General features: G+C 35.9%; 1 protein-coding gene across 1 annotated transcript in view; it reads right to left on the bottom strand.

Annotated features, from left to right (window-relative positions):
* Positions 1–615: 615 nt before the first annotated feature.
* The window catches only part of STXBP5 (syntaxin binding protein 5), a 241811-nt gene continuing 228706 nt past the window's right edge, over positions 616–13720 (bottom strand). Inside the window, exons 23-28 of the mRNA XM_085310828.1 lie at positions 12857–13096; positions 11004–11373; positions 5433–5598; positions 4549–4660; positions 2062–2282; positions 616–1379 (exon numbers count right to left, since the gene is read on the bottom strand). Coding sequence (XP_085166954.1) covers positions 1338–1379; positions 2062–2282; positions 4549–4660; positions 5433–5598; positions 11004–11373; positions 12857–13096 — 1151 coding nt within the window. The 3' untranslated portion in view covers positions 616–1337. The remainder of the gene's footprint in view (positions 1380–2061; positions 2283–4548; positions 4661–5432; positions 5599–11003; positions 11374–12856; positions 13097–13720) is intronic.

The raw sequence follows: 13720 nt of genomic DNA, 5'->3' as shown, positions 1-13720 counted from the left end.
CTGCCCAAACTGAACACTATTTCACCAATTCCTGAAGCTGTGAAAACTTTTTAGTGTATACTCTTACCATTGACCACATTATTGAAAACACTGCTTTAGAGACCAAACACAAACCTTAGGCCAGCTGTCTTTAGCATTGGGTGGGGCTGAGATAGGTACTTGTAAAATAGCTCTACTAGTAGGATTTAGAAATTGGCTAAACAACAATATACCGACAATTACTAAATATTAGATGCTTGCCATTATTCATGCATAAGCACCTCCACTGAGTGTAAAACTGTTTGAAAACCTGAGTCCAAGATTATTTGATTTGGTAGTAAAGGACTAAAGGGGCATCTATAACTTAAGTTTTAAGCGAAACCTGCAGCTATTTCAGCTATTTTAATTAATGGCTGTAAAGATACATTCTGTTAAACATTTATAAAAATTCACAGCATGAATGGAACCCACAGCCAATTCTAAATCTTATACAAACTGAACCAATAACTATTTTTGGCAAAAATTAATATTTAAATAAACAGAAGTTGAAGTATTCTCACCACAATGAAGATGTTGCCACATTTCACATTGCACAATCATAACACAAATGAAAACTCCCAGCATGACACATTCCAGTCATATTAATCACTTGACTTTTTTAATGCAAAAATTGTGTATCCTCTTGTTTTGCACTTCACAGAATATGATGTGAATACAAGAATACTAGATCAGGGGTCCAAGAAAAGACTATGCACAGGTCAACTATATATACAATTTTCAACATGAAATCTTCCAAGCTTCCAGTTTTTCTGATGAAAGAAATGACAGCGAACTTCAACTCTTCTTCAACCACAACGGTAAATATAACAAGTCCTAGAGAGGGTAGGTATATGTCAGCTACTGTCCAGTAAGACAAACAACCTTATTCCAGCTCTTGGACCCCTGATTTATTGCCTCTCCTCACAGGAGGGTATAACACTGGCAGCAATTACAATAGCACAAAAACTTTTGGCATATGAAATATTAACACAGGATTGATCCTGCATTGCCCCTGCCCATCTCACACTACGTTTTCCTTTTACCCTCTTTTCTACACGTTCAAGTTACCTGCTCTGTTCCTAACTCTCAGCTAACCAACASCAAAGAAACACTCGAGTTTTTGTTTGTGTTTCTCTTAAATATAAAGCTCCTCAGTTAAAGCCACGACTGAGGTAAAACAGTGTGTGATTTGTGCTAGGAAACAACAGTATCCAATGATAAATGCTCCTTTAAACTTCAATGGTCCTGGCAAAAATCAATGAAAAACAGAAGATTTTTTCATCAGGACAAAATTATGCAGATATAACTGATGAGGGTCATCAGAATTGGTACCACTTCTTGTCTTTGTACTTCAACATCATCTAAAAACAAACATAAAACCCATTTCTAGTTAGTGTTTCTATAATGTATCAAGAGGTACAATGATACAAACAAATCAAAAGCTTACAAGCTTACAAACTACAAACAGTGAGGGATCAGTGTAATGGATTTTCTAATGGTAACCTTACTGCTGATCTTATGGACTTGGAGATAAAAAGACAAATTTTGAGAGGATGGGAAGGCTGCACCTCCTGCTGGAGGGTGGAAAGAGATCTACATTAACACCAGCGGGAACAGCTATCCTTTCTACTTACTGAGGAAGAAATTATTTCAGATTCATGGGATTTGCATTCAGGATCTTTCTTAAGGACTCACAGGAATGACATACAGAGCATTACCCTTAATACACCTAAATCAGTGACACATTCTTTAAATAATAGTAACTTATTTAATAACAAGCAAGTCTATTAAATATTTGCAAGTCTACATGCCACTGAGGCTATGTTTCAGACCAACATACTGAACAGCAAGGACTTGTTAAATTAATACTTAACTATTAGAGGTTACATTTGACAGATAAAACTCAAGTGTCCATTATCAAGGATATTGCCTTCCTCTTTTGATATTTTTAATTTGCATTACAGCTAAAGTCAGTTGCAAAATTTGTATTTATCTGAGATAGAATCAGTTGAATGCTCTCACTTTTACATACAATGGACTCACCTCATGAGCGTGTTTAGAGAAAGAATCAGCACTGTAAAGCATGGCTGCAGTTTTTTCTTCCAGTTCTCCTAGTTTCTGTCCTCTTTCATCCAGTGCCAGCCGGGCTCGTGCTAATTCCCCAACTACACCAGATGCAGCTCCTTTGACACCTTCAATACCTCCAGGACCTGGAATATGCTGGGCAAGACTTCTTGATGCCTTCCCAGATGCAGATTCTCCAACTAGAGGCATTTGCAAAGAAGCAAAACCAGAACAATATGGTTTTCTATCATTATTACATGAATATCACAGTAACCAGTTTATAAATAACAGATGTGGTTATTTTGCACGGACACCAATCACTAAATCGTAACTGTGGCTACAAAGAGCACTTGATGCTTGAAGTTACTGGAGGGCATTTAATCAAACTGAGATTTGAAAATATATTTCAAAGTTTCCAGCAATTTTATAAAACTGTGACTTCTTCACAGCCCAAGTGTGGAATTAAAACTCTCACAACAGCGCTGGCTAATATCACTGGTACCAACAGAACTGCGCTGGTGATACAGTTCTTTACAATACAGCTCATTTCACTGGGAGGGTGTTGGGAATGAGGCCAACAAAACAAGAGAACTTTTCTAATACAAGCTGTGGTCAACTCTAGAAGTGCTTTGCTGATGCATCTAGCCAGTATAACCCTACTAGCAGAAGCTTCTTATGGTGGGAGTTCAATTTTGAATTCAGATACCCCAAAGTTAGGTGTCTATGTCCCCATTACAGACACTGCAAAAGTCATCTCAAAAAAAAAAAAAAAGGAGTAATATGAGTAATATAAATAAGTAATGTAAAACCATGTAAAGGCAGTAGAGGTAGAAGAACAACTGGTTCCATCCTACAGTAAGGACCCAGGACTGGTCACCTGAGCAGCTCTCTTGACTCAGTGACCATGCTGACTACATCTCCTTTGCTCAAAATTAGATGTTATGCATATAGCTCATTCTAAATGCTTAATGGAGGTGTCAATCTTGAGCYGAACTGTATCCTCTACAGTATTTTTTTGAATGAAGGCCAAAAAAGTGTCTTAATATTTGAAAATCAAACCAAATCATCTTGTTTAAAAAAAAWTTGAATTCTTTTTACTTTTAGAAATATGGTTTACATCTTTCTTGTCCTACAGCAATAACAATATTCACATAGCTAAGTTTTTTTTGAAATATTTTAGGATTTTCTGATTTCACGCTTCCAGAAAGAATGATTTTCATTTCAACTAATACTATAAAAATTCTCAGTATTGAAAACACACAAAAAGGCAACAGACTATTTCCCTATATTGCAGACAGATCCTGCAGTGATTCTTACCTTAACTATTTCTATTTTAAAGACAGTTTCAGATGTCTTTTAACCTTCAATGAACTTATTTTCATTAGGTTTTTACTTCATTCATCAGTAATTTTTTGAAAGTTTGAGACAAAACAGGTCTTTTTATCAAAAGCCACAAAAAACCTCCTTAGACTGCGTTATAAGAAATATTTGTGACCTCTTTAAAAATAGGTCRGAAAAGCCAGCGTAAAATGGTGGAACCTTGACATCGAGTAAAAAAAGATAACTTCTGAAGTTACAACTGTGCTTTTCTGTGGCCATGAAAAGGCAGTTTTTAAGTCATACTGACTAAATGTTTAACTTTAACATACAAGTTTCTCTAATACAGAACTTTGCTAGCGTTTCAAACTATTACACATACATAAATGCGTACAAAATTTTAAACTCTAAATATACATCGTTTATTCAACATGTACAGGCATAAGCGGTAAAGATTAATTTTTTTAATGGATAGATCAAAAGAACCTATAAAAGAAAGGACTGGCAAGGAGCCTTGCCTGCTTCAAGGGTAACATTTCAAACATCTCCTGTGAAAAGGGGAACAGTATAATGACAATAAAAGATTAATAAAGCTGAAATAAAACAAGCAATGAGAAAACGACAAAGCAATAAAAATTTGGCCAAATCTGAATTCTATTATCCTACAAAAGAGCATTGAATTGAACTACCACATAGTCTTGTCCTCACTGTCATTCCTAAGCCATCTCTTCACAAATCAAATGAAGAATCCAGCAAATGAACTGGAGTAGCATTTTCATTTTGTCACTGTCTAAAAAAGTATTTTCCAGAACTAGTCTCTTTCAGTTTAGCAGTGCAAATCATGGGCAGTGCCATACACTTAAAAGACGAAGAAAAAATCAGATCAGCTGTCCTATTTAATATCTTATCATCCTATCCTGAATAAATAAGGTAGAGAAGCCTGTAAGAAAACAGTAACAAATTTCTGTTACTTTTTGATAAAAGAGGGGAGGCGCAGCATATAAAACTGAAAAAGTATTTCTTCTCATTTCCTTCTTAGCTTTATCTTTGCAAATATAATGTTATACTAATATATGCAATACATTCCTCATGGTTGACCAGTCTCCCTGTGTGGAAATACCAGAATACTAAATAACACTAAAAACTTACAGAGTTCTTCTCGGTCAAGTGACTGCGCCCCACCTCCAAATAGGCCTTTAAAGAAACCTCTGTTTGGTGCTTCTGGTGTTTCTACAGGAGTGAAGAGCTCACCCAACATTTCCTTTGAAATGAAGAAGAGACACAACAAGGCATAAACTATTTCATGCACAAATTAATGGAACAGTCTTTCACTTTAAAGATTTCTGTGGATTTGAATTTTAAAATGAAAATGCTTTAATAAGCATTTGGATTTGCAGTAGACAAAGCTACTTCTGAAGCAAAAAATAAAAACAGATTAGGAAATCTGTCAGAACCATCTGTTCTGATAGTTACAAGCTATTAGCTCAACACTATTTGCAAAGAAGCATGTCTGAGCATAGCTGTATTTTCCCCTTAACAATTTGGGCAACACTTCTGACCTGCTTTTGTTGAAATTATACCTGCAAATACTCATATCTATGAGTGGTATGAAAGCAGATTCTTTCTGCTATTTCAGGATTTTTTTATACAGCTTCCCCATAGAAGCACAGTTGAGAATCTTTTAGAGCCTTTAAGCACCTTGAGGTGGCACTTCCCACCGAAAGCAGTGTGCACCTTCACCCGCAGCAATTGCGCAAGGGAGCTTTGTTAACTGCACACATTAAACACTTCATACAGATAAAAAAGAAACTGTGTAAGGAACTATGCTTCAAATACYGGGGGATAAAACAGTACAATGTACAATCAGGGAAACTGATTGATTCTGAATCAGGCTCTACACTGTGGGAAAATTAAAGTATGATATACTTTGGCCTTCAACAAACTCGATTACTGTGAAAGCATCATGAATTTAGAACTGGGATCTTCAGGGGATATTTATGTTAGAAGACAGTAAATTTGTTTTTACTCATTACCTGAAGATTTTCACAAGTTTCTTGACTGTAGGTGAGCCTCTGTATTTCAGTTGGTGAGACAAGATAGAGYGCTTGTCCATTATTGGTGAAGCAGAATGTTCTGGCTATCCGCATATTTGTGAGTGGCAGGTAATATACATCCAACAAGGGCCTTAAACTTGGCAAACTTAAGGAAAGAATTAAAAAATCATTAAATATAGCAAGACTGTCTAATATTGATCAAATCATTGCAATTTGTAAACCACAACGTATCATTTTCCATACACCCATTCCATTGTCYGAGTAAGTGCAGCTTAAACAGGACATCATGTAATGCGATTACAAGATTTCAGAAAATAAATATGAAATCTTCAAGGTAGCATCTCAGAAATGAAACTTGGACATCTGCGTCACAAATGCAGTTGAAAGTATCATTTAAATGGTTCTCTAAATCATGCAAAACAAATACAACTGAAGTATTACTCAATAATCAAAGTATTTTAGTAAGTATTTGCCAAGAATTTTCCCCTTTACATATAATTACATATTCTGTTTCTTCTCTCAGGTGAATAATTCTGCCTTGACTAAAAATAAAGTCAGAAGGAATGTGCTAGGGAATACTTGGAAATACATACAGAAGATATTTTAAAAGGGAAACAGAATTCAGTAACCTAAACACAACAATTTTGCAAATTCATGTCCTTCCTTTTTTGGTTGGCTACGTATTTAAGATGAAAATCTCTTAAAGCAAATTTTGCTTACCAGGTATTTTCTGTTTCTGCACATCTAACTGCAGTATTTACTGCAGYAAGCTACTGAGGAACAGATGCAGCAGACCCAGGCTGTAACAATGTTCTTGCTACCGAACATTCCTCTCCCTCAAGGTAATAAAAAAATGGAAATAAGAAATGACCGATCACCTAATGTCTTGTTAAATAGAATCTAAAGCGAACCATTACCTCAGAAATATTCCCTGCGAAATTTTTGTAAAAGTAGAACTTACAAAAGAGCTTAGCTGCACTAGCATCAATAATATATTAAGCAGCTTCTTCTGCAGATACCATCTGAGTAAGATTATTATTCCTAGAGACTAAAAAGAGTAAGGGGGCAAAATGAAGCAGAAAGCAATAAAAAAATAAAGGGAGAAAGTAACAGCAATAATAAGCAATTTTTTCCCTCCCCTAATGTACAATTAAAGATTTCTAAAAATTACGCTTACATTTTACAGATTGCTTCCTAGAAACATATTTCACTTATGACAGACAGGAAGTAGGACAGGTAACATGACTTTAGAAACAATTCTACAGGTGTGAAATAAAAAGCACTATTGCCTTGGAAGTCCACCATCCAGCAGTAACTTGGCTGCCTTGCATGTATCTAAAGTAGCAATATTCCTAAGAGTGAATTAGTGAGAGGAGACTGCCAGGCTTTGGATTGACTGAGGCATAAGACATCCTTACAGCTTCAAGACAAATCACAACATTATACCACTTAGAACAGGCAGGACCTCAGTGACAGCGTTTTCAGAGTATTAAATGAATCTGCAGCGTTAGCTGATCTGCAAGGTACTTATATCAGCTTCAAGCAGAATGGCAAGTCCTGTTTAACTTTGTTATCAGTTGAGAAGTATTCCATGGGAATACCTGGATACGACACAACGCTCTGGCAACTTGACACAGAGCCCAGTAAGTTCACCTCACAGCAGCGAGTCACGTCTTCTCAGGTCGGTCACCAGTCTGACCCTCACTTGGCAAGCCAACGCGGCTGCCACCAGAAATAACCATTTCAAAGAAGAAATTRATGCTGTTCTAATAAACTCTGGTGCCACAACAGAAGAGCCTTTTTAAGTCAGTGGAGGGCTGACAGAGTGGTTAACACTTGGGAGGTAACTTCCCTGTGTATTGTAACGATTCAAAGCAGGTACTTAAGTTAGCAGACTATCTTCGAACTTCTGATCTGCAGAAGAGGCAGGAAGCTACGCAGATCCGTGGCCCTGTTATCATCAGTGGCCAACATGAACACAGAAGACTAAAAACTTGTCACCTTAGATACGCAGTAAAATCTGAGATTTTAATTATAGATTGTACAGAAACACAGCCTTTTGCAGAAACTTAATTTAAAGAACTTGCTTAATAAAAACAGAGCTTTTCTTTTTACATAAATACTAGTGTTTGGTTTCTTTCAAAAATGAAGATTTAGACAGGCAGCAAAAAAACAAGTATAAATGCAAGTTGTCGCCTAAAAGGCAGTGAAAATATTAATTCTCGCATTCATTACAGTGTATGGTAATCAATACCATAGCGTTGTGTATACTGCATATTGATGGAGAARCCTGTAGCAATGGATCCACAGCTACAGAAATCAACTGTTCATATAGATGGACGGTAGACTGCAAGTATCTTTCACTTTGTAAGAAAGAATAATTATAAAACCTGTCAGCAGTAAGAACCTTGTCTGTATTTTTCAGAATAATTCAAACTGGTTTCAACTCTGAATATTTTGTTTAGTTCTCAATGCCAATCTCAATAATAAGAAGTTTTTTTGTGCTGAAATGATTAAAAAGCAAAACATGTACAGATCTGTTCAAAATATGGTTTATAAGAGAAACATCTAAYATTTGCAAACTAGGGCTTCCGAGCATAGATTAAAAAGAAGCATCTGAAAACTCAAGACATCTTTTATGTTTTTTTTTGAAAGAAAACTAAGAGTTTTATTCTGCAGTCATTTTTATTTTAAGCATCCCAATACGTCGATCACCCTGGCAGCTGACATACATAACCAAACATAACCAAAAGACTGTCTCAGATAGGAGGGAAACACTTTTCACATATTGCTCTCACACCCATGGATTAATAGGAAGACCAGGTTAGTTCCACACTCCGTTTGCTGGTTCTGTCTGTGTATTGAAAGATTACCTTCCCCGCGCATCCTCCCCAAGCCCCCCTCCCCATCCCCCAAATAGTGTTGCCATTTCTTATAATATTACTAACAACTCTGCATATTTCCAGCTATAGCTGCATGTACTTGAGAAGCTTCAAAGACCTGCAGTAACTCACAGCAAATCTGCAGAGGCGGGCAAGCCCTGCAAACCTTTACTCTGAACTCACCGGAAGTATTACCACGGGCACGCACTGAATCCGAAATTCCCTGACTTTGAGCAGAAACTCTTTGCTCATGCCCAGGGCTACGCTAATACACCTATGCCTGTTCTGAGGCTGGCTCCTGGCTGGCCACGGGCAGCTGGGGAGCAGTAAGCTTGTGACTCCATGCAAAAATGCTGCGGAAACATCTCACAACCAGAGGGATAAGAGGGGATAAATGCAGCATGCTGGACTTTTTGAAACTACTGTGTTTTAGTTGAAAAGTGCTAGGAGATGGCAGATAAAATGTAGGGACCTTGGTTTGGAAGGGGAAGAAAAAAAGATTTTTTTAAAAAAACAATTTCCCAAATTATTGCTTGCTAATTATTACTTGCCTCATGATTTCCGACTTGCAAAGTTAATGGTATTAAGGAAGAATGAGATGTCTTTCATAATATGTTAATATGGTACCACCAATTCAAAGAATTTGCAAAYTGCAAAACAATACCAATTCTTGTTAGATTTAGTTTAGAGTGATAAAAACGAATTTACTTCAAGGATATTCCTTACTGGAAGTGCTTACTCGTTCTCTAGAAAAAATATCCACTGTATTTTCTCCTCAAGTCTGACATACTAGCACTCAGTTGAGATTTAATTTAGTGTATGCACTCTGTAATGTACATGCACTAAACATAATAAACTCTCTACGGGTTTTACATGGAGGAAAAAAGTTTATGATAGCTAAAAACTATTAAGYTCAGCTTCAATTAGGAAAAAATAATGCTTGCCAATCAAACTACCCTTGACTGCTGTTTTTCTTCTTTCCCTGTAGTTTCATTCCTTTCTGTCTCTCTTCTCCCCTTCTTCCATGCATTTCCTTCCCTCTAGAAAACTCTAATTATCACTATCTGTGGGCTGTACTCAAAATTTTCTTCTTCTGTATAGAAGTCTAAAAAACCAGTAATAAAATACATCAATTAATATAGACACTGGAGTGCTACAACAGGGCTTCAAAATAACTGAAGGGTGGAGAAGTGGATCTTTCCAGAGGCCACTGTTGCAGGTTGTATCCACATCTAGGAGACAGCACTGCATCAGTTATGTATTTGATTTTTTTTATTTTAAAGAATCATGAACTACAATTGTTTAAAACAAAAGCTCAGACTGAGTATAATCATTAAGTGTAATGTGGGCAACAAATATATTAGATGTACCAGATCCACAGCCATGTGTTTGATATTCTGATTTCCTATGACATGCTTATGCATTTTGACTCCTCCAAATTTAAAGAATTGAACCCTCTCATACATGAAAATTATCTCATCTGCATTGCTCCCATAGGAGATATTAGACTTTGATGGAAAAATGCACTCCAACTTCTCTAAAATATTTCACAGTAAGACTTCTGTAAATACAGAAATTATTTACATAAATATCTGGAGAATTACATTTATGTTGGACATTATTATATTCGGAAAATGACTAAGAGAAGACTACACTACAAAAGGTCAGTCATGTTCAAATACATGATGCTCTACTGGCAAGATGAGCAGCATTTTCAAGAGATGTTTAAAACATATGCAGGAATACAGAGCATATTGAGTTACCAACACATATAACAACCAAGAGTTATTTTTAATTATACGTGAACTTTAGTTTTATTCCTAACAATTTCCTGAAGAAGTGATTTTGTGAAGTGAGTAGCTATTTACAGAACTTCCTCATTTGAATGCTTGATTTCACAACCTTAAAAATAACCTTTTATAAGTTTTACTGGCACAATTTTATAATGCAGTGTTCCATACCCATCCATTCATGAGTAATGGCAAACGAAAATGTAGATGTAGGATATAGCTATAYACAATTTTTTTTTCTACTGCTGTACAGAAGAAAATAGGATTTGCAAAAAGATAGGTAAAAATTACATAGGTGATGTATAAGTACCTTCAAACATTTCTTTACATAAGCTTAAAATCATTACTGCTACCCTTTATTTTAGATGACTCATTCCTATACTACAACTGCTAACAATTAATCTTCACCTTTATAGCCTGAATTTAAGGCCTTTGACACATGAGCAGGCTACRCTGCAAAACAAAAAACTTCATGCATGAGTATAAGCAAACAGCACCAAAGCAGCTTCACAAAAATATACTGAGCTGTGGTAAGTGAGAGTCTGCTTCAAGGTCCTTTTGTCCATAAAGGAGTAAATTTGTGTTTGAAACAATTTTCATCAGTTCCAGGACCTATATCACATGTTCGGAACTCTCTCCACTTGTTAAGTCAGGATAGCTTGAGTTAAAAYAGTAACCTTGTCCATGTGTTAAAGGGCTAATAAACCAGAATATACAATTAAAATTAACCATTTCCAAGATTTTTAAGGTTTATCAACTTGAATGAATGAACATTTCTTTGTTTTATTGATATTTTTATRAAAAAGGAAAATTTTTATCTAGAAGATAAAGGCTCATTTTTGGTTTTAAATATTTAATTTACTATTAAACAGTCTTACCTAAAAGTCATAATATGTCCATTGGCACAGAAACATGCAAGGCAGATACTGTTACTCAATGCCACTATATCTCCACGAAGAACAAAAGAAGTCTCTGTTATGTTTTGCTTATAAATACAGTTCTGAGATGGCAGTGAGATAACTTTTGCTTGCTTTTCAGAACATATCACTGCATACTGGTTTTCACTGATTTCCTGAGAGGAAGAGGGGGACACTGAGACAGGTCGCCGCTTTTTCAATTTATCTTTTTCATCTTTATCTTCAGAAACATTGTGTTCTCTCCAGGGTTCATGTGCTGGTGGGACTAAAGATCCTGTYGTATCCAGAAAAGCCATTCTCAAGATCGCCCCTTTTAGCCTCAGAATGGTTCCTAGGACACAGAAGTTGAGCAGATTTCTAAAATAGTTCTCCTAAATTGTCTTTCAAGCTACATATACTCTTTTTAAAAAAAATCTAGCAAAAGAAAGATGAAATAAGAGTTGAGACTTGCCTCTGTAACAAAACTCAGACTTACCAAAACCTCTTGTTAATCCGAAAACCATTGAAGCACATGCAAGAGCACATACCTAYGCAAGAAAACGTTAAATCTGTTTTCAAGGGCTAAGGGTACGCATACACTCCATTAACCTCAACAGAAATGTGCACATTTATTAAAAGAACCAAGCTGGAATGCATATTCATATTAAAGTTCAGTGTCACAAATACAACTCACTTCATTCCCTCCTGAAGGGTACACTGTGTGCTTAGTATCTACAACAAATCCTRTTAGTCAAAGGTGAGCATTTCCTTTTTCTTCAAAGAAATAAGCAATTTTTTTTTGTTCTGCAGTTTTCACTTTAGTCCAATTTTCTCTAGCATAAAATCAAAGACGAAAAGAGTTTTGCTTCATCACTGTTTAAATCACATCTCTGTGTGCCGTATCTCAGGCCGGTATTTTTCATTACTATTTTACTCCAGTGTTTAATACAATCCAAGTAGAAACATGAACATTTACTAAGTACAAAAGAAATCACACAAAGCAGTATTTTCCAAGGTCTAAGCTGCAGATTCAGGGATTCAACATACTGCTCTGTCTGCAGCCTTGCCTTTACAATAAAACATTACTAAATCTGACTACTATTGCCAAGCCCATACTAGAGAAACACAAATCAAATACAGTTTAGTGGCCAAACAATTCCAATCAGATTTAGCATTGCAATTTGCACGTCCAGAAAACATCTCAGTTTAAAGGGGAAGTATGCAGCATATGCTGCATGACACAGTGGTAGTAGGAAAGATAAATCTATGCCTAACAAAGTATATTTGATATAATATCCCTATTTGTACAGCATTTTGCAAACCATTAATGCGTAATTGCTATGAAATCAGCTGCTGTGGTTCAGAAATACAAGCCACAAGATGTCCTACAGGAATCCAAAGGAATATTTATCACTGGTATTTAATAATAGTTGTTAAATATACAATCTTAATTCCCTTTTCATGATGCAGTAAAGTTGAAAGTTTCCTACCTTGTGATTAAAAATCAAGCACCTAAAATACTCKTCTGCTATCTCCGTTTAAAAGTTGTCATGTACTATGTTAAAGTTAGATATCATGCTTTCAAGTACGCATTAAAGTGATATTYTTATATTATATAAAACCTTATTTTAAATTTTACAACTGTATTTAAAACTCTCGTAATCAAGTTATCAATCTAGATTGCTAACTTCTACTAGCTAGATCAATGAACTATATATTAATTGCCAATTAATCCATAATCGAGAACAAGAGTTCCTCAGGAAAAAATAAGAGACATATCAMGGTCAACAATGATAATCTAGCAAAGTAATTTAGCCCGTCTACTTTGTACATACCACTAGGAGAAACAATTACTGGCTGAAGAAGTCTTTGCTCGCCTCCTGGGGGTAAGTTCAGCACAATGACAAGCACTGTACCCAGAGTGGTTCCAACCCAAAGGCATGGGGAAGGTGATGTATCAGCCTTTCTTGTGAAAGTCTCACAAAAATGAAGAGCTGAAATTGCCTCGCGTGATTCTTTATCAATGCTAGTAACACTAGAACTCCGGGATCGACTGAAAGAGTTGTCCTTGACATCTGAAAACAAATCAGTATTAATTAAAAATCAYGTCAAAACATAGGGATTAAGAAAAATCAGACTTACTTTTGTTTTTAGCATGAAGTACATATTAACTATGAACTCTACTGATTTTTATTTTATTAGTACTTTACTTCTTTAATTACCTCTCATTTTGGCCTAATTTTCTAAGCTGTATCCTGAACAAAACACCCAATTTTTCACTTCAGGGGTAGCCATTAGGCAATTGTCACGAACTATTGCTGTGTGTGTTTCTGCCTCTTGGGACAAACAATAACAGTCATCATTGAACAGGAGGAGTCCTTTAAAAAACAAATTTACAAGCCTCCTTGCTGATTATCTTTCTGGCTGATAGATCAGATTAGAGCTGTTGGCTCACATGGTTTAATAATCTGAAGATGCAACTATTTTAGTTTAAGAACCCGAGCAACATCCAGACAGCAATGGGTCATGACCTGTAATGACTCCCAATAACATTGTCCAACTTTACGAAATTTTGTGTGAGGAATTCTAGTAGATTATTTACATACACCTGAACTGTTAGTAAGTCAAGTATGCAATGCTACCAAATGCTGTCTGGCACAGGTATGCAAATCTGAAGATTTCCATTTGGAATACTGCTC

This window comes from Rhea americana, unplaced genomic scaffold (assembly GCF_003343005.1).
Source record: "Rhea americana isolate MKP2758 unplaced genomic scaffold, rheAme1 scaffold_108, whole genome shotgun sequence".
Taxonomy (NCBI): Eukaryota; Metazoa; Chordata; class Aves; order Rheiformes; family Rheidae; genus Rhea; species Rhea americana.
This window is presented reverse-complemented; position numbering and strand designations above follow the sequence as displayed.